This window comes from Anoplopoma fimbria, chromosome 5 (assembly GCF_027596085.1).
Source record: "Anoplopoma fimbria isolate UVic2021 breed Golden Eagle Sablefish chromosome 5, Afim_UVic_2022, whole genome shotgun sequence".
Classification (NCBI taxonomy): Eukaryota; Metazoa; Chordata; class Actinopteri; order Perciformes; family Anoplopomatidae; genus Anoplopoma; species Anoplopoma fimbria.
In genome coordinates, this window is record NC_072453.1 from 10780428 (window position 1) to 10799505 (window position 19078).

The 19078-nt window shown below is 44.3% G+C and overlaps 1 protein-coding gene across 1 annotated transcript in view; it reads right to left on the reverse strand.

Annotated features, from left to right (window-relative positions):
• Positions 1-11959: 11959 nt before the first annotated feature.
• Positions 11960-19078, reverse strand: part of LOC129091261 (stonustoxin subunit beta-like) — an 11604-nt gene continuing 4485 nt past the window's right edge. Inside the window, exons 3-5 of the mRNA XM_054598811.1 lie at positions 14804-14883; positions 12748-14208; positions 11960-12640 (exon numbers count right to left, since the gene is read on the reverse strand). Of these exons, the coding sequence (XP_054454786.1) occupies positions 12075-12640; positions 12748-14208; positions 14804-14883 (2107 nt within the window). The 3' untranslated portion in view covers positions 11960-12074. The remainder of the gene's footprint in view (positions 12641-12747; positions 14209-14803; positions 14884-19078) is intronic.

The window sequence follows — 19078 nt, forward strand, 5'->3', positions numbered from 1 at the left end:
ATACATTTTATTATTGGATGTAAGATTTTAGCATCTGGCTGCTCAGGCTTGGACTTAATTTGACTTTTACCCATCTTATCTCTAGTTAATTGTCTCCTGTACCTTCAGAAAAATCAGGTACAAACTAAATTTAGTTCAACTTCGAAAGGATACACCAAACGTTCTAATAAACATCTTATTCTGTCACCCTCTGTCTCTGTCCTCACCTGGTGAAGTTGTGTAGATCTTCTTCACGTCCAACTGGAGCTTCCGGTGTGATGATCTGTGATGCTGTCACATTACTTATATCCTCTCAGATAGTCTCTTCTGATGACTCCTCCCATGACACGCCGCCAAACATGACAACCACCATTTCATAAAATGTAATTCCACCCCCAGGTCTCAGCCTGGTAGTTAGTTTACCACTCCAAATCATGTTTTAGTGAGCAGTACTTATTTATTGTAACAGGCCCCAGACAGATTAACACTTTGTTCTGTAAAGAACAAGGAAATAATGAGACAGGAAACAGGTAGAAAACAGTACTAGTGAAAACACACCCTCATGAAAATACACACACAAACACTCTGATTTTAACACACACACACACACACACACACACACACACACACACACACACACACACACACACACACACACACACACACACTTTAATACAGGATTTTTTTTCCCAACTCATGTGATCCAAACATTTCCAATAACTCCAGATCTTGTGAAGTTCAACCGTCAAAATTCATAAAGAATGCAGTCACTGTTGATCTAAACATAAAAACTTAATCCTCCAGTCTTAACCCTCCTGTCGTGTTCGGGTCAAATCTGACCGATTTACAGCTTTAATCAATCATAAATATTGTGTTTTACATCTGATTGGCTCAAGGCCTTATGATATCCTCCACACTAGGCATTTGAACATATAAAATTGCTGATCACCACTTTCATTGAATTTTGAGTGGTTTAGTCAACTTTATAACACCCATGGTGTTCCCGGTCAAAAGTGACCGCCATAGGAAATGAATGGGAAACACTAGATTATGTCCATTCATCAGATGGTGTCATGGCCTCTACCTCTACCTCTGCTTAGCCTGCAGCCACTCCCCCTTTCCCTGTGTGTGTTGGTGTTCGTTTGATTGCAGGAGTGGAGACAGGTGTACAGGAGCCAGGCCACCAGCTGTCCTCCATCTCAATCAGCCTGCCCTTAAAAGCCCGGTCCGGACTCCTCCACACCGCCAGATGGTAGACTCTGTTAACCAGTTAGTGGCGCTCTAGCTCGCCAGTCTATTTGGTATATTATCGGTTACCCTGTTACTTAATTCCTGTTTTCCTGTTCCCTCAGCTATCCCCTGCCTTTGTCTCCAGCCCTGTTCCCTGCTCGTCTCCAGCTCCTGTCCTGGCTCCCTGGCTTCGCCCCACCTGATCCTCTCGTCCTTCTTGCAACGCATGCCCTGCTAAGAACAATAACCCCCTCACCCCTACTCTCTGCCTCCCCGTCTCTCTGTGCTGCATTCAGGTCCACCAGTCTCGTCATAACAGTACGATCTGGCCAGAATACATTACATTACAGTCATTTAGCAGATGCTTTTATCCAAAGCGACTTACAGTCACTAGTATATTACACATCATTCACCCATTCACACACTGATGACAGGCTACCATGCAAGGTGCCACCATCAGACTCTAACTAACATTCATTCACATCCAGTCCACACCGATGGCAAGCCTTCGGGAGCAACTTGGGGTTAAGTGTCTTGCCCAAGGACACATCGACTGCCGAAGCCGGGTATCGAACCACCGACCCTCTGATTGGAATATGGACCCGGCAGACGCAGAGAGGCTCCACCAAGCTCTGTCCAGTCAACACGACAACGCCCTAAAGGACATCTTTGGCTGCCTTAAGGACCTTTCTGCTAGCCTCCACAGTCTCCGGGAGGGATTACCTCCCCAAACAGAGAGCGGTTGGAATGACGAGGCTCTGCAAGGTGCGTTCCAGACACGCTAAATGACAATTTAAAGGACGAACTAGCGTTCCGGGAGGACTCTTCAGACCTCGACCAGCTGATCTCTCTCGCTATCCGGGTGGATAATCGGCTCCGTGAACGCCGTAGGGAGAGAACTTCCAGAGTCCAGCTGCCCTCTGTCCTTCCATCGGCTCCTCTTATCCCCCGCCGAGATACCACCAACAGTTCTGAGCCCGAACCCATGCAACTTGGTCGAGCCCATTTGACCCAAGAGGAGCGAACCCATCGCCTCACCTCCGGATCCTGCCTGTACTGTGGACGTGTCGGCCATTTCATCTCCACCTGCCCCACTCGTCCGGTAAAAGGGAGGGCTCATCAGTAGCGGGTGAGATATTGATGAGCCGAGCAGCCAGTTCCCCTCTCACCCGTCCTTTACTCGAGGCCTCCCTCTTGTGGCGCACCCAGGCCTTCCCCCTCTTTGCTCTCATAGACTCAGGAGCGGATGAGAGCTTTCTGGACATTAAGGTGGCCACGCACTTGGGTATTGAGATTGAGCAGCTCAAGTCCCCACCGGAGGCTAAGGGTCTTAATGGTGCTTTATTATTTCAGATCAATAAGAGAACTGTCCCGGTTAACTTGTTGCTGTCCGGTAACCACAGAGAGGAGATTAGGTTCTATTTGCTTGACTGTCCACAGACTCCTCTGGTGCTTGGGTATCCCTGGCTCAGGATCCACAACCCTCACATTGACTGGACCTCAGGTAGAATAAATTCATGGGGTTCACTCTGTCATTCTAACTGTCTGCTCTCTGCCCTAGCTCCTGTAGTCTCCGAGCCACTGCCAAAACCTGAGTCTCCAGATCTATCCTCAGTCCCGGAGGTTTATCATGACCTCGCCCCTGTCTTCAGCAAGCACCACGCAATGTCCCTGCCACCCCACCGGCCGTATGACTGTGCTATAGACCTCCTGCCCGGCACTCCTCTCCCCAGCAGTCGGCTTTACAACCTGTCCCGACCAGAGAGAGAAGCAATGGAGAAATACCTACGTGAGTCCCTAGCTGCTGGTATTATCCGACCTTCATCTTCCCCGGTGGGTGCTGTTTTTTTCTTTGTGGGAAAAAAGGATGGTACCTTGAGACCATGTATTGACTTTAAGGGTCTGAACAACATAACTGAAAAACAAGTACCCTCTGCCTCTAATCAGTTCGGCTTTTACCCCTCTCTGTGGCGCCTCCATTTTCTCCAAATTGGATCTGCGCAATTCGTACCACCTCGTCTGCATCCGGAAGGGGGATGAGTGGAAGACTGGTTTTAACACACCCCTAGGACACTTCGAGTACCTGGTAATGCCCTTTGGTTTAACCAATGCTCCCGCAGTTTTTCAGGCCTTAGTTAATGACATTCTCAGAGACATGATTAATCGATTTGTTTTTGTTTATTTGGACGACATCCTGATTTTTTTTTTTTTTTTTTTTTTTCCTCCCCCAGTCTCACACAGAACATGTACAACATGTACGCCAGGCATCGGCGTCGGCAGACCCTTTTCACCGGGGCACGTGCCCCGTTGTGGATCTGCGGTGCCTGGGTATGCCTGGGGCACTGATTTTTTAATTTATTTATTTATTTATACCTTTAATTTTTTTTTATTTAAGTCTGACTCATCTGGCAATCTACAGAATGCATGCTTGCATTTTTTTTTCTTAAAATAGGCCTATAGACTACCACTTTCGTTAGAATTTAAGTCCGACATACGGACAGAGTAATTAGAATCCACTTGCGGCCACTCGGAGCATGTTGCAGCCGGAGAGTTGCCTGTAACACAGAGCCAGGAGTTCGTCATATCTTAGGCTATCTTTAAGAAACACGGTACTAGTCCTCCTAGTAAAGACACACTAAAACATTGATTGTACAAAATTTGACACCCTGAAGAAATTTACTATTTGAATTACGTCAATAGAATGCATGGTGCCCCCCTCATTGGCCGGCCGCTGCAATGAAATGTACGTGACGAATGCACACACTGAGGAGAGAATCATTCTCCTTGATATCGACTTTTTGAACCTGTCCAGCACAGCGTCAGCGACCATTCACTCCGGCCGGCGTGAAGTGAAGTAAACAGTAAGCGTTACATTTTTATCCTCTGGAAGCATAGAATGTCTAACAAATGTGTATGCCTTTCATCAAATAAGGTGAAGGGGCGTCTCTGAAGTGGTGTTATTAGCTAATGTGGTCACGTCTGTCGTTATGCTATAGTAGCCAGACAGTTCGCTAATATATTAAACTGTAGCGATAACTGTTTAAGCTGGACCTGTTGATCGGAGAAAGATCACAAATGTCGGGTTCACACTACATGCCATCTTATGGTGTTTCTCGATTCTTTACGTTCGTGTTTTCAGGGGGTGATGATCCCGTGATGGGGTATCCAAGTTGTCTTGTCAGCTTAGTTAGCTAGCTATCGGCATACTGTATAAGACATCTTCTCAAGTTGCCTGGAACCAATGGCACCGATGTTATACTAGCGCAATTTATAACAGAATACAACACTCGGAGGTGGAAGCTGTTTTGTACGCTGTTGCTTTTAAAAATAGCCCAGTGCATGCTTAAATAAGCAGGCTGGCTTAAGCAGCTCAAGCACACGTTGGTCTCAAAGTTGAAAATGAATGATTCTGAAATTATTCTCATTCTGGTGTTTTCTGCTCGAGTAGGCCTACAGACAAAAGCACAGACATTAAGGGGGCATGATGACATACAGGTGGTTACTTTCAAGACAGTAGAAACATAATGTAGAAAAAAAAATTGATAGGTATCATTCATAGCATGCATATAGACGAATGTCCTGTTTTTACTATTCGTTTTTTTGGTGTGTCAGGTATGTAGAGAGTTATGGAAGAAGTATGTTGTACTAGTAGGCTATGTTATTTTATGATCTTTTGCTGGCATTGAATTATTTGTTATCTCAGTGACCGGAACTAGATAACAGCCTACTGTATTAGTTATGATTTTGATCTCAATTCAACTCAAACAACATTGTTCTTGTAGATGGACATCAGAAAGTTATTCGCTCGGAGCAGGGATAAAGCAGCAAGGAGAAATGAGAGAGGTACGCTAGGTAACAAGGCAATGCAAACCACTTTTAGGTAACAACCCAGTTGAGTTGACCACTGGTCACTAGCCCAAGCCTAACAGTTACATATCTGTCCAGACAAAGAGGAGCAGCAGAGTGCCGGAGGAGGTGACGGAGGAGTTGAAGGAAAAGGTGAAGGAGAGAGGGATGTTGATGAGCACGAGCAGAGGTGATATGACTATTACTTTCATATTAATTAGGAATAACTGCAAACAGGTTATACACAAGTAACTTTACATATGCATATATAAAAATCTAGATAGTGAAAATGCAGACAGGAGACTGTAATATGTTCTTGTTGCTTCAAGACTCAGTGCAGCAGAGTGCAGAGGAGGAGAGGAGCAGATTGAAGGGACGCAGGTAGAGTTGGCATTGAGAGATGACACTGACAGGTGAGACTCAGCTTAGATTTGATTAATTTTATTTGAACTTTTAATGGTTATCTGAGGTAACCATTGATCATATGATTTTTTGTATGTTGCGGAGCTGGAGCAACGCTTTTCATCTCTGAACAGCGTTGTTCTGAAGGGTGTTCAGGCCTGTAACCCAGGCTCGAGCACCTTTCTCAAAGAGGAGGACCTCAGAGGTCTCGCAGATCACTACAATGTTGATCTTAAACAAGAGGAGGTGTGGGTAGCGAAACATTACCTGGACAGAAAGCAGGAGAGCCTGCCAATTACTGACATGCAATGTCTTTTCGGTTTACTCGATAATGTCATGTTCCCTACACTGACACAGGTCATTAAAATATGTCTGACCATTCCTGTGTCCAGCTGCAGTTGTGAAAGGACATTCAGCGTACTGAGACGCCTTCACACTTGGTTGAGGAGCACAATGGGGCAAGATAGGCTTCATCATCTTGCCATCATGTCGGTTGAGCGAGGAGAACTCTCCAAATTAAGCCAGTCACAATTGATCGACAGCTTCGCAAAAATGAAGCAGAGGCGCTACCGTTTACTGTTAAAAAAATGAACAGCTCCCCTATCTTTCTGGCCATGATATACACACCTCATAGGATCATCACCATCACACCATCATAGGATGGTCTGAAATAGAAATGATAAACACAGACATGTATGTATGTAGAGGTGTTTTTTTGTTTTTCCTTTTACAGTTGCACATTTCAAGTTTTCAGTTTTCAAGTTCATGTTTGCTGACAGATATTTAATGAAGATACACTTTATGATAATAAATAAGTGCTATAAAATATTTGCTCGCGTGCTTGCATTAATTATCTGTGCCCATGCTTTTTTTAAATAAATAATTGCCCAAAATTTTTTTACCTCGCGCGCTTCGCGCACTCGCATTTCTTTTTGGTGCCCTATTGTGCCCCTGTATGGTATTGGGTGAGCTGACGCCCCTGACGCCAGGTACTCCAACGCCTCCTGGAGAATAAGTTGTATGTAAAACTTGAGAAATGTGAGTTCCATGTTCCCACTGTGTCTTTTCTGGGGTATGTGATAGCTAAGGGAGAGGTGCAGATGGACCCAGCAAAGGTGACTGCTGTGTCGGAGTGGCCAGCTCCGTCCAACTTCAAGCAGCTGCAGCGATTTCTGGGCTTTGCAAACTTCCACAGGAGGCTTAACTACAGCCGCATTGCTGCCCCGCTCACTACACTCACCTCCATCTCCATCCCGTTCCGCTGGACTCCCGAGGCAGAGACCGCCTTCGGTGAGCTCAAACGTCGCTTTGTCTCCGCCCCTGTCCTCATTCAACCGGATCCAGCCCTTCAATTCAATGTGGAGGTGGATGCCTCAGACACAGGGGTAGGTGCAGTTTTATCTCAGCGCTCTTCTGCAGATAACAAATTGCATCCCTGTGCTTTCTTCTCTTGAAGACTCTCCCCAGCAGAGAGGAATTATGATGTAGGCAACATGGAGCTTCTGGCAGCAAAGCTGGCATTGGAGGAATGGCGCCACTTGCTGGAGGGGGCAGCTCAACCCTTCATCATGTGGACAGATCACAAGAACCTGTCCTTCATCCAGTCAGCTAAGCGACTGAATTCTCGTCAGGCAAGGTGGGCCCTGTTTTTTGGCCGGTTTAATTTTACCTTTACTTATCGCCCAGGGTCCCGTAACATCAAGGCCGACGCCCTGTCTTGCCAGTTCACTGCAGAGGAGACCAGCTCCGATCCTGATCCCATCCTGTCGCCCACCCGCATTATTACTGCTGTCACCTGGGAGATTGAGTCGCTGGTCAGACAGGCTCAGGAACAACAAACCAGACCCAGGTAATGGACCTCTCAACCGCCTGTTTGTCCCCAACTCCGTTCGTTCCCAGGTCCTCCAGTGGGCCCACTCTTCAAACCTTACCTGTCATCCTGGTATCCACCAGACACTCGCCTTCCTCCGCCAACAGTTCTGGTGGTCCACTATGAATTCCGACACACGGTCATTTGTTTCTGCCTGTCCTATATGTGCCCAAAACAAGTCTTCCTCACGACCCCCGTCTGGATTCCTTCGACCTCTGCCAATCCCCAGCCGCCCTTGGTCCCATATTGCCGTGGACTTTGTCCCCCCCCCCCCCCTGTTTCCAGCTTTCCTCTGTTCTCTCGGGTATGAGCCCCCCCTGTTTCCAGCTCAGGAAGAGGAGATTGCAGTTCCATCTGTCCATGCCCACATGCGCCGCTGCCGCAGGATCTGGAAGCGAGCCCGCACTGCCCTTCTTCAAGCCTCCACTAGAGCCCAAAGGCAGGTCCCCAGCTCCCAAGTACACACCGGGCCAGAAGGTATGGCTCTTATCAAAGGATCTCCCACTCAAGGTGGAGTCCAAGAAACTGTCCCCTCGCTATATCGGTCCCTTCACTATTGAACGCATCATCAATCCCTGTGCAGTCCGCCTTAAACTTCCAGCTTCCCTCCGTGTTCATCCCACCCTCCATGTGTCTCAGATCAAGCCCGTCTCCACTAGTCCTCTGTCCCCCCTGCACCTGCCCCCCCAGGATTATTGATAATCACCCTGCCTTCACCGTTCGACGGCTACTGGACGTGCGCCGCCGAGGCCGGGGTCTGCAATACCTTGTCGATTGGGAGGGTTACGGACCTGAGGAGCGCTGCTGGGTTCCACGCAGCCGGATCCTGGATCCATCGCTCATCCGGGATTTCCGCCGGGAGCATCCAGGGTGCCCAAGAGGTGCGCCAGGTGGCGCCCGTAGAGGGGGAGGTACTGTCATGGCCTCTACCTCTACCTCTGCTTAGCCTGCAGCCACTCCCCCTTTCCCTGTGTGTGTTGGTGTTCGTTTGATTGCAGGAGTGGAGACAGGTGTACAGGAGCCAGGCCACCAGCTGTCCTCCATCTCAATCAGCCTGCCCTTAAAAGCCCGGTCCGGACTCCTCCACACCGCCAGATGGTAGACTCTGTTAATCAGTTAGTGTCGCTCTAGCTCGCTAGTCTATTTGGTATATTATCGGTTACCCTGATTCTTAATTCCTGTTTTCCTGTTCCCTCAGCTTTCCCCTGCCTGAACCTGCCTTTGTCTCCAGCCCTGTTCCCTGCTCGTCTCCAGCTCCTGTCCTGGCTCCCTGGCTTCGCCCCACCTGATCCCCTCGTCCTTCCTGCAACGCATGCCCTGCTAACAATAACCCCCTCACCCCTACTCTCTGCCTCCCCTCTCTCTGTGCTGCATTCAGGTCCACCAGTCTTGTCATAACAGATGGAAAACAGCCCCATGAACACCCACACATCCACAACAACCCCCCTCCCATGCACACACACACATCCCATACACACCCACACATCCACAACCCCCCCCTCATACACACTCACTCACTCACTCACACACACCTGTGTGAATGCCTGTTCGCAGCCCCATATATAAAGTTTCCAAACTTCAAACAAAAATATCAGGTGTTTGTTATTGGAACCCATCTCTATCCCGCGCTTATGTGCCCATCCCCCCACGTGAACCACATCTTACAGACTAAACAATGTTTCATATCTTCTCACTTTCCCCCTTTTTCTCCCACCTTTATTTGTGCCTTGCTCTCATTTTAATCTGTGAACACAATGAGTAGGCGATTTTCTGTCGATACATTTTCAATGTCTATTCTTTGTAAATTCACAGCAGTTATTCATGTAAACCACTAGTCTGAGACATTGTTTACAGCTTAAAATGGCGTTAAATATAATTTGGTGATGATTAATGTTTTTTGTGTTAATGTAAGAGCAGTTAAAACAGACCGGTCAAATTTGACTGGGAACACTAAAGTAAGGGGGGAGAAACGAACACGACAGGAGGGTTAACTGTTACCAACACTAAGAGCTTCCTTTATACATGTCACAGAAGTGAAGACAGACCTCCATGAAAATAAATATCTTATGACAACCAGGGCATTCATGTGGAACAAATACTTGGCATGTTGTAACTGACCAAACACACACACACACACTAAACACTAACTTTTACACACACACACCTCTCTCTATGTGACCTCCATCAGTAAACGAGACCATCAGAGAGAAGATTTTTTGTTTCTATATAGTTATTCTTAAAACTCGTCATCGGAGCCACCGGGTCGGATTCTGGTGAAATCAGATGAAATCATGAAGGTTCACCAGAAACTCCTTCAGCTCAGACTCTAGCAGAGACCAGTCCACCTTGGAAAGACCCAGATCCAGCAGAGACCATCCAATGTGGACAGACAAACATCCGGATTTGACTGGGATCCAACACCGACACCACGGTGCTGGAGACCCAAGCAGTAATGCTGGGCCCGCTGGGGGAAGGGAGGCTCGGAAGAACCAGAACCAGGACTGTGCTGGACAGACTGTCAGACCCTGCAGCAGTAAAACTAAGACTGTGTGACGTTACTTTAATCCTCGTTGTTGGATTTTCCCCAACAGGTTGGGCTCTGATATCTTGGTGGTAGCTGCTTCGGGTTGACCTTTCACCTTACGGCTGCTGAATGACGCTTCCCAAGATAAGCTGATCACATGTTACACTGAATAAACTTCCTACATCTGTGTTTTAAAAAAAACATTTTTATGTTTTTATGTGCTCACTTAGCAACATATAAATAGCTAGTCACCCAAAAGACCCAAGGGAAATGTCATCAAATAAGACTTACACTATGTATTTTATTTTCAAAGAAATTGTGGCAAATTGTGCACTTTTGTAAAAAAGGGTTCAGTGACACAATGAGAATACAATATGCACTTTATTTTCAACATTTTAAATGGCAATTACATTTCAGTTTGTCTACTGCTGAGTGACTATGTGAATGCAAATACCTTTTGAAGTAGTTATCAATATGTGATGTAAGTGCTAGACAATCTAGGTGGTACACAGCAAGGTGTATTTTCAGCTCTATTTTCATAAAAAAGAAAAAAAAGAGTATTGCAATAGGTTTTGTATCATATCGCAATATATCACGATATATTGTATCGTGATATATTGTGATATGTAGCGTATTGTGAGGTGCTTGCCAATACACAACCCTAATATATATGTATGTATATATGTATACATATAAGTTTATTTATATATGTATACATATACGTGTATGTATAAATGTGTATATATGAGTATATGTGTATGTGTATATATGTTTAAATACGTGTGTGTGTGTGTGTGTGTGTGTTTGTGTACAAATTTTCCATCTGGGGCCAAGAAAAACTGTGTAGGAAAAGAGATTAGGAGGTAATTCTCTTAGTTTCCAACCGCAGCCCTGATGAAAATCAGTGCTAACATTAACAAGCTAGCCTAACTAACTTACATTTTCCAAAATATCATCTATTGTAGTGTTCTTTGCACTGACAGATATGAATGTGTTATGGATCGAAAGGAGACCTAATCTGTACCTTTGGTACAACCAACTGTTTAATATAAAGGAAACAAAGTAGCACACAGTGGTGAAGTCAGGTCTCCACTTTATTGAATATTCTGCTCAAGAACAGAGTGAACATGTCCAACAGGTGTTACAGTGTGACAGGAATCTGACATTTGTTCAGCTCTATAAACATCAGCAATGATTGTAACAAAAAGGTGTTAACGCTGACTCTTCTTTTCCATAAACTATGCGTTATATTTATAATACATGCATATAGAAAAACGAATTGTGTATTATTATAAGCTCTGAATCATAGGTATATGTAATTAGAATAGAGTTAACAACATATCTGTGATGCACCAAGTAAAGTAGAAACTTTATTAAAAAAACATTACTGGAGCTATAAACATCAGCAGTGTGTTTAACATCTAATAAAATGGCGTTAACAGTGTCTCTCTCCTCAGAACAGTAACGTCATTAATTGAATTCGATACAGAATTAAGATAGAGAATAATTGATTAAGATACTGAATTATTATTAACCCAAGATAACCATTTTTAAAATACAGCACAAAAATGAAAATAAACAAATGCTAAATTAAGCAATAGGCGCTTTACCTTTGTCCTAAAATAATCAACAATATGAATTCATAATTTTTTTTTACATGAGCTTTGATTGTATGTCAACATATTAGTATTGACAAAGCAATAATTATCAGGAATTAGAACAGGTAACAATTAAAAACATTTATGTGAAAGTAATGGAAGTTTAAAATGATTGTGAAGCACAAATGACTTCGAGAAGACAAATCAACATGAACTATACCATTAAAAAGACATTAAATACATACATGTCTAAATGTAATCAACATGATAAATTCATCAAAGCAACTGTTTTGCTTTGATATTATGTCAACATAGATGTGTTGACAAAGCAATAATGATCAGGAATAAGATTAGCAATTAAAATGATTAAAACGTGGTTTAAAATGAAAGTTGAAACTGATTGTGAAGCTTTGAAGCACAAACCAGTTTGAGGCTTTGCATCCAATCAACAGGAAGTGATAAACAGAAAATGACATTTTTTGTAACTTTATAAGATCATCTATTTTCGTGGTCTCTTTGGGTTTCGAATGCTTTTTTGGAATTTGTTAAACAAGTTCAAGCTAACATTGGGTGTTGCTTTATTGTTTAAACAGACCAAGGATCTAACAAGTCATCTCCATTGATCTTATTCAACTGGACGCATGTAGACATGGTTGTTTTCATAATTCAACCAGAAGCCTGGGTAAACAGGATCAGTGAATGTGGTGTTAAAGGTGTAGAGGTGGCTCAGTGTGTCAAAGGAGACTTTGTAGAAGGACAGAGTGCCAGCAGGCCAGTCCAGATACACCCCAAGTGTGTGGCAGCCATCAGAGGGAAAAGTACGTTCTAATACCTTACCTTTATGAAATGCCTCCAGTGTGTGTTTACCACCTCCTAAATATTGGATTAAAGCCCATGACACGGAATTATTTCCAAGACTGCTCTTTGAACCACCTCCCTTTCTGACAATTCTCTTGTATGCAACACCTACATAAATCCATTTAGCAGAAGTTGAATCATCATTCCACTCTACCTCCCAGTAATGGCGCCCAGATAACTCCTCTCTGCACAGCACCTGAGGATGTGTGTCAAACCTCTCTGGGTGATCAGGATAATTATGCCAAGCTGATCCTTTTGTTGCCTTCTTGTTTCCCTCAGACAGAGCGAGGTAGTTCTGTGCAGTGTTTGGGTCCAGGGTGAGATCACAGGCATCTGATGGAGAGACCAAAACAAATTAATTAATTCTGATTGTCAAACAGGTTTCTGGAGGACAGTAATTAGTACAGCATATTTTTGACTCAAAAACATGATTAACTTACACCAGATCAAATCTCTTTTGTCTGTGATCTGTTCAGGAGGAAGGTCAGGTTTTGAAAAATCTTCAGTGACCTGAATGCCCTTCTTGTAGTGGTAGATGGTTGCTCCTTTGTATTTCTCATTTGGAATGACTGTGATGAGGAAACGGAACTGGTTGTTGTTCTTCCGTGCTTTGAAGAGGTCATGGAAAGTTTTGGCTTTTTCTCTCATTATGGTAACAACTTCATCTGAGAAGAACCACTGCTTTTCATTGGTACTCCCTAATTTAGGGGAGTCTATGTAGGTGGCCATCTCATCAAGGTAGGTATCACCGCTTTTTATGGAGGTGAAAACAAAGCAGAGAGCATCATCAACACCTTGAGCAAAGATCTCTCTGTCCAGCTCAGACTGATTACGGACGATCTTTGCTCCCTCCATAGTATCTACACAGGATCTGATGATGGTGATTTCTCTCTCTTTATCATCCAGCCACTTGCTTAGTTTTTCTTGACTGAATGGTGACTTGTCTCTCTCTTCAAAGAATTCTTCTGCTGAGCTCTCATCTTCTTTTCCTTCACGGATGGAGGGAAGTTTCTTGGCCATGGTCTGCTGGAGGTTAGATGCATAGTGGTGACACAAATCTTGGAAAGTGCTTAACTCTTCCTGAAGATGTGGAAAATTCTTTATCACCCTGTCTTCAAGAGAATCGTTGCATCTCATTTGTATTTCGCTCAAATCTTCAAGAGCATTCTGTGTCTTCCTCACCAGTCCAACGCTGATCCCACTCGTCAGCTCAGGAGCTTCGGGATACAAATTCTTCAGTGGCATCAGCCAGACCTTCAATGGGACAGAATTCTCTCCGTTTTCTCCCAGTAGCTTTGGAAGTTGTACGTAGGTCTTCACTGCCTCTTCATATGTTGCAGGGTTGCTTTCAAGGATGAAGTCTCCGAAGAATTTACAGGAGCATTTTGCAGTCAGGGCTTTTTCTTCATCAGTCAGCTTGATGCCAACTCTGCCCTCAACATTAAATGAGGGGATCTTGTTTATCACAGCTTTCATGTTGCCCTGGATGTCTTGAACACTGCTGGCGTCTAACTTCTCACTGTCAAACACAAAGAAAGCATTTGCCCCATAAAGGATGCCCGTGACTACATGTGTTGCCGAGCTCTTCTTTATAACATCTATTTGGTGGGTGTCTAGGGTTACTTTGTCAATAATCGACAACTGTTTGAAGTTGGTGGTAGATTTGTACTGACATGTCACTCGGCTCTGATTCCTGAATTTCTTCTGATCATTCAGATACTTGGCAGATCCTTCGATTTCAATCAGTCCACATAGGAAACTGGCCTTCAGAGAAGCTTCAACATCCAGCAGAGTGGACTTGGATTCAATGGAGTCAGATGCAGTAATTTCAAATTGACTGCTGGGTTTAACGCTTTCAGTTATCTTCCCTTGCAGAGATTCATCGTCCCACAACGTCAAACCTATAGAATTCAGAAAATGTTAGCTATCGACTCAAGCAGGATTATTATTTAGTTAAATAAAGTAATTTAATCATTTTCAAAAACAGAAAGATGAAGAAGAAGCAACTAGGCACAGTTAAGAGGCAGAGGGGAAAAGGAGGAGGAGGTTGAATATTAGTTTTCTTTTCTCAAAAGGTCTGAAGAGTAAGTAAGTTTTTATTGTGATGGCAGTTCCTTTTAGTAATGTTTGTAAAGTTTTTAGATAGTTTGCTAATTAATCATACAAAAATCTTGCGGTCCATAATCAACGCTAGCTTACAAGCTGTTGGATTCTAAAAGAGCAAGTAAGAAGTTTCACAAGAATAATGACAATTCAACCGTCTTATTTATCACAGTATAAAATATCAGCTACTAACATATCATGCTTCCCTAAAACTTTTAACTAATGAATGTTCACAACTACATTATTGAATTAAAAAGCAATTAGCTAAATTATTTTAACAGTGCAAATGGATGTTAAGAGGTTAGGTTAAGATAGTGAGATGATTTCAAAGTTCCTTTAAGCAGAGCTGTGACAGGCAGATACATCTGGAAATATATGTAGGCTAAGACATACCTGGAATCAGTACATCTTTCCCAGCATCATAGAGCATTCCTAGGGTGAAAGGTCGACCCAGGGCAGCAACTTTCATGAGATCTGAGGCCATCTCTCCAACCTGATGAGAAAAGTGATCACACAGCCTTCAGTATTTAATTTACACTCTTAAACATTTAGAGTATTGATAGTTTATAACACTTAAGTCAACTCTACTCCTTGACTCAACAAAAAAACGACAAAGATAAGAGACATAAAAACAGCCTGTTAGAAATGCAGTTATTTCCCTGTAGACACTAGTCTGACAGTGATAGTTTGACACAGACTGGAGATCAGGTAAACTCTAATAAACATCTGTTTCTGTCACCCTCTGTCTCTGTCCTCACCTGGTGAAGCTGTGTAGATCTTCTTCACGTCCAACTGGAGCTTCCAGTGTGATGATCTGTGATGCTGTCACATTACTTATATCCTCTCAGATAGTCTCTTCTGATGACTCCTCCCATGACACGCCCCCCACTGAAGAATTTTGTACTGGTTACTCTCTCAATTTATTGGCAGAAGGTTTTCCACAGAAGACACACCTTCATGAAAATAAAGATCTTATTATAACCAGGGCATTACTGTGGAACAAATACTTGATATTTTGTAACACACACACACACACACACACACACACACACACACACACACACACACACACACACACACACACACACACACACACACACACACACACACACACACACCTAAACACTCTGACTCTAACACACAAAGTCAGTGTGTCTTGTGTTTGTGTGTAACTCACTTTAACACAAATACACACACAAACAGTGACTTTAACACACACAAACACACACACAGACACACACACACACACACACACACTGACAAACTGACAAACTCACACACACACACACACACACATCCACACACACACACACACACACACACACACACACACACACACACACACACACACACACACACACAATCACTCTGACTCCAACACACAAAGTCAGTGTGGAATCTGGGTGTGACCCTGGACGACCAACTGTCGTTCTCAGGAAACATTGCATCTGTCTCACGCTCCTGCAGATTCCTCCTCTACAACATCAGGAGGATTCGCCCCTTCCTCACTGAGGAGACGGCGCAGGTGCTCATCCAGGCTCTGGTCATCTCCCGCCTGGACTACTGCAACTCACTACTTGCCGGAGCCCCGGCGTCGGCCATCAGACCTCTGGAGCTCGTCCAGAAAGCTGCAGCACGTCTGGTGTTCAATCGCCCCAAGTTCTCCCACACAACTTCCCTTCTCCGTTCTCTACACTGGCTCCCTGTAAGAGCTCGCATCCAGCTTAAGACTCTGGTGCTAGCCTACAGGGCAGTGAAAGGAACAGCTCCTTCCTATCTCCAGGCCTTGGTCAAGCCCTACACCCCCGCCCGACCACTTCGCTCTGCTGCCTCGGGGCGATCGGTTGCCCCGTCGCTCAGAGGTCCCTGCGGCCGATCCACCCGGTCACAGCTTTTTTCTGTCCTGGCCCCTCAGTGGTGGAATGAACTCCCCACTGACGTCAGGACAGCAGAGTCGCTGCCCATCTTTCGGCGCAGGCTGAAAACTCACCTCTTCAAGAAGTACTACCCTGAGCCTTCCTCGTAGCACTTATTGCATTCGTATTAGTTGTTGCACTTATTGAATTCATATTCGTTTACTGCACTTATCCTATTCGTAGTAGTTTGTAGCACTTATTATATTCGTATTAGTCTGTTGCAATTATTGTTTTCGTAGTAATTTGCCTCTGCACTATACTTTTGCTCTGGTTTATGCTTTGAGATGCTTGTTTAAGAAAGGAGATGCACTTATGACTTCTGGTGACTAGTAGTTCTCTTGAATACCTATGTTGATACACTTCCTGTAAGTCGCTTTGGATAAAAGCGTCTGCTAAATGACTGTAATGTAATGTAATGTAATGTTATTGATCAACTGCTTGCAAAGCCTTTATATCAGTGCTCCCACTAAGTGGCCACTCTCCGTTGCACTTTTTATGCCACTTGGTAGTACACTACTGAATCAGGGCTATACCTATCCCATGATTGTGTACCACTTTAACGAACAGTGCCAATCCTGCCATTTCCACTGACTGACTTCTCTGTTTGACATCTTCATACGGTACTATCCAACTCAAAGTTATGTATGATTTTATTTACCATGTTAAGAGGTTGAAATGTCGGTGCCTTTAATACATTTTGACAGTTTAGGTCTCGGTTCGACAGTAAACAGATAGAAAAACAGTTAGACAACAGGTAGTACTGGTTACTCTATCAATTAATTGGCAGAAGGTTTTCCACAGAAGACACACCTTCATGAAAATAAAGATCTTATTATAACCAGGGCATTACTGTGGAACAAATACTTGATATTTTGTAACACACACACACACACACACACACACACACACACACACACACACACACACACACACACACACACACAGACAGACAGACAGACAGACAGACAGACAGACAGACAGACAGACAGACAGACACACACACACACACACTGACAAACTCACACACACACACACACACATGCACCTAAACACTCTGACTTCAACACACACACACACACACACACACACACACACACACACACACACACACACACACACACACACACACACACTGACTTTAACACACACACACACTTTAACACACACACACTGACACACACACACACAAACACACAAACACACACACACACACACACACACACACACACACACACACACACACACACACACACACACACACACACACACACACACACACACACACACGAATCACTCTGACTCCAACACACAAAGTCAGTGTGGAATCTGGGTGTGACCCTGACGACCAACTGTCGTTCTCAGGAAACATTGCACTGTCTCACGCTCCTGCAGATTCCTCCTCTACAACATCAGGAGGATTCGCCCCTTCCTCACTGAGGAGACGGCGCAGGTGCTCATCCAGGCTCTGGTCATCTCCCGCCTGGACTACTGCAACTCACTACTTGCCGGAGCCCCGGCGTCGGCCATCAGACCTCTGGAGCTCGTCCAGAAAGCTGCAGCACGTCTGGTGTTCAATCGCCCCAAGTTCTCCCACACAACTTCCCTTCTCCGTTCTCTACACTGGCTCCCTGTAAGAGCTCGCATCCAGCTTAAGACTCTGGTGCTAGCCTACAGGGCAGTGAAAGGAACAGCTCCTTCCTATCTCCAGGCCTTGGTCAAGCCCTACACCCCCGCCCGACCACTTCGCTCTGCTGCCTCGGGGCGATCGGTTGCCCCGTCGCTCAGAGGTCCCTGCGGCCGATCCACCCGGTCACAGCTTTTTTCTGTCCTGGCCCCTCAGTGGTGGAATGAACTCCCCACTGACGTCAGGACAGCAGAGTCGCTGCCCATCTTTCGGCGCAGGCTGAAAACTCACCTCTTCATGAAGTACTACCCTGAGCCTTCCTCGTAGCACTTATTGCATTCGTATTAGTTGTTGCACTTACTGTATTCGTATCAGTTCGCTGCACTTATTGAATTCATAGTCGTTTACTGCACTTATCCTATTCGTAGTAGTTTGTAGCACTTATTATATTCGTATTAGTCTGTTGCAATTATTGTTTTCGTAGTAATTTGCCTCTGCACTATACTTTTGCTCTGGTTTATGCTTTGAGATGCTTGTTTAAGAAAGGAGATGCACTTATGACTTCTGGTGACTAGTAGTTCTCTTGAATACCTATGTTGATACACTTCCTGTAAGTCGCTTTGGATAAAAGCGTCTGCTAAATGACTGTAATGTAATGTAATGTAATGTTATTGATCAACTGCTTGCAAAGCCTTTATATCAGTGCTCCCACTAAGTGGCCACTCTCCGTTGCACTTTTTATGCCACTTGGTAGTACACTACTGAATCAGGGCTATACCTATCCCATGATTGTGTACCACTTTAACGAACAGTGCCAATCCTGCCATTTCCACTGACTGACTTCTCTGTTTGACATCTTCATACGGTACTATCCAACTCAAAGTTATGTATGATTTTATTTACCATGTTAAGAGGTTGAAATGTCGGTGCCTTTAATACATTTTGACAGTTTAGGTCTCGGTTCGACAGTAAACAGATAGAAAAACAGTTAGACAACAGGTAGTACTGGTTACTCTATCAATTAATTGGCAGAAGGTTATCCACAGAAGACACACCTTCATGAAAATAAAGATCTTATTATAACCAGGGCATTACTGTGGAACAAATACTTGATATTTTGTAACACAC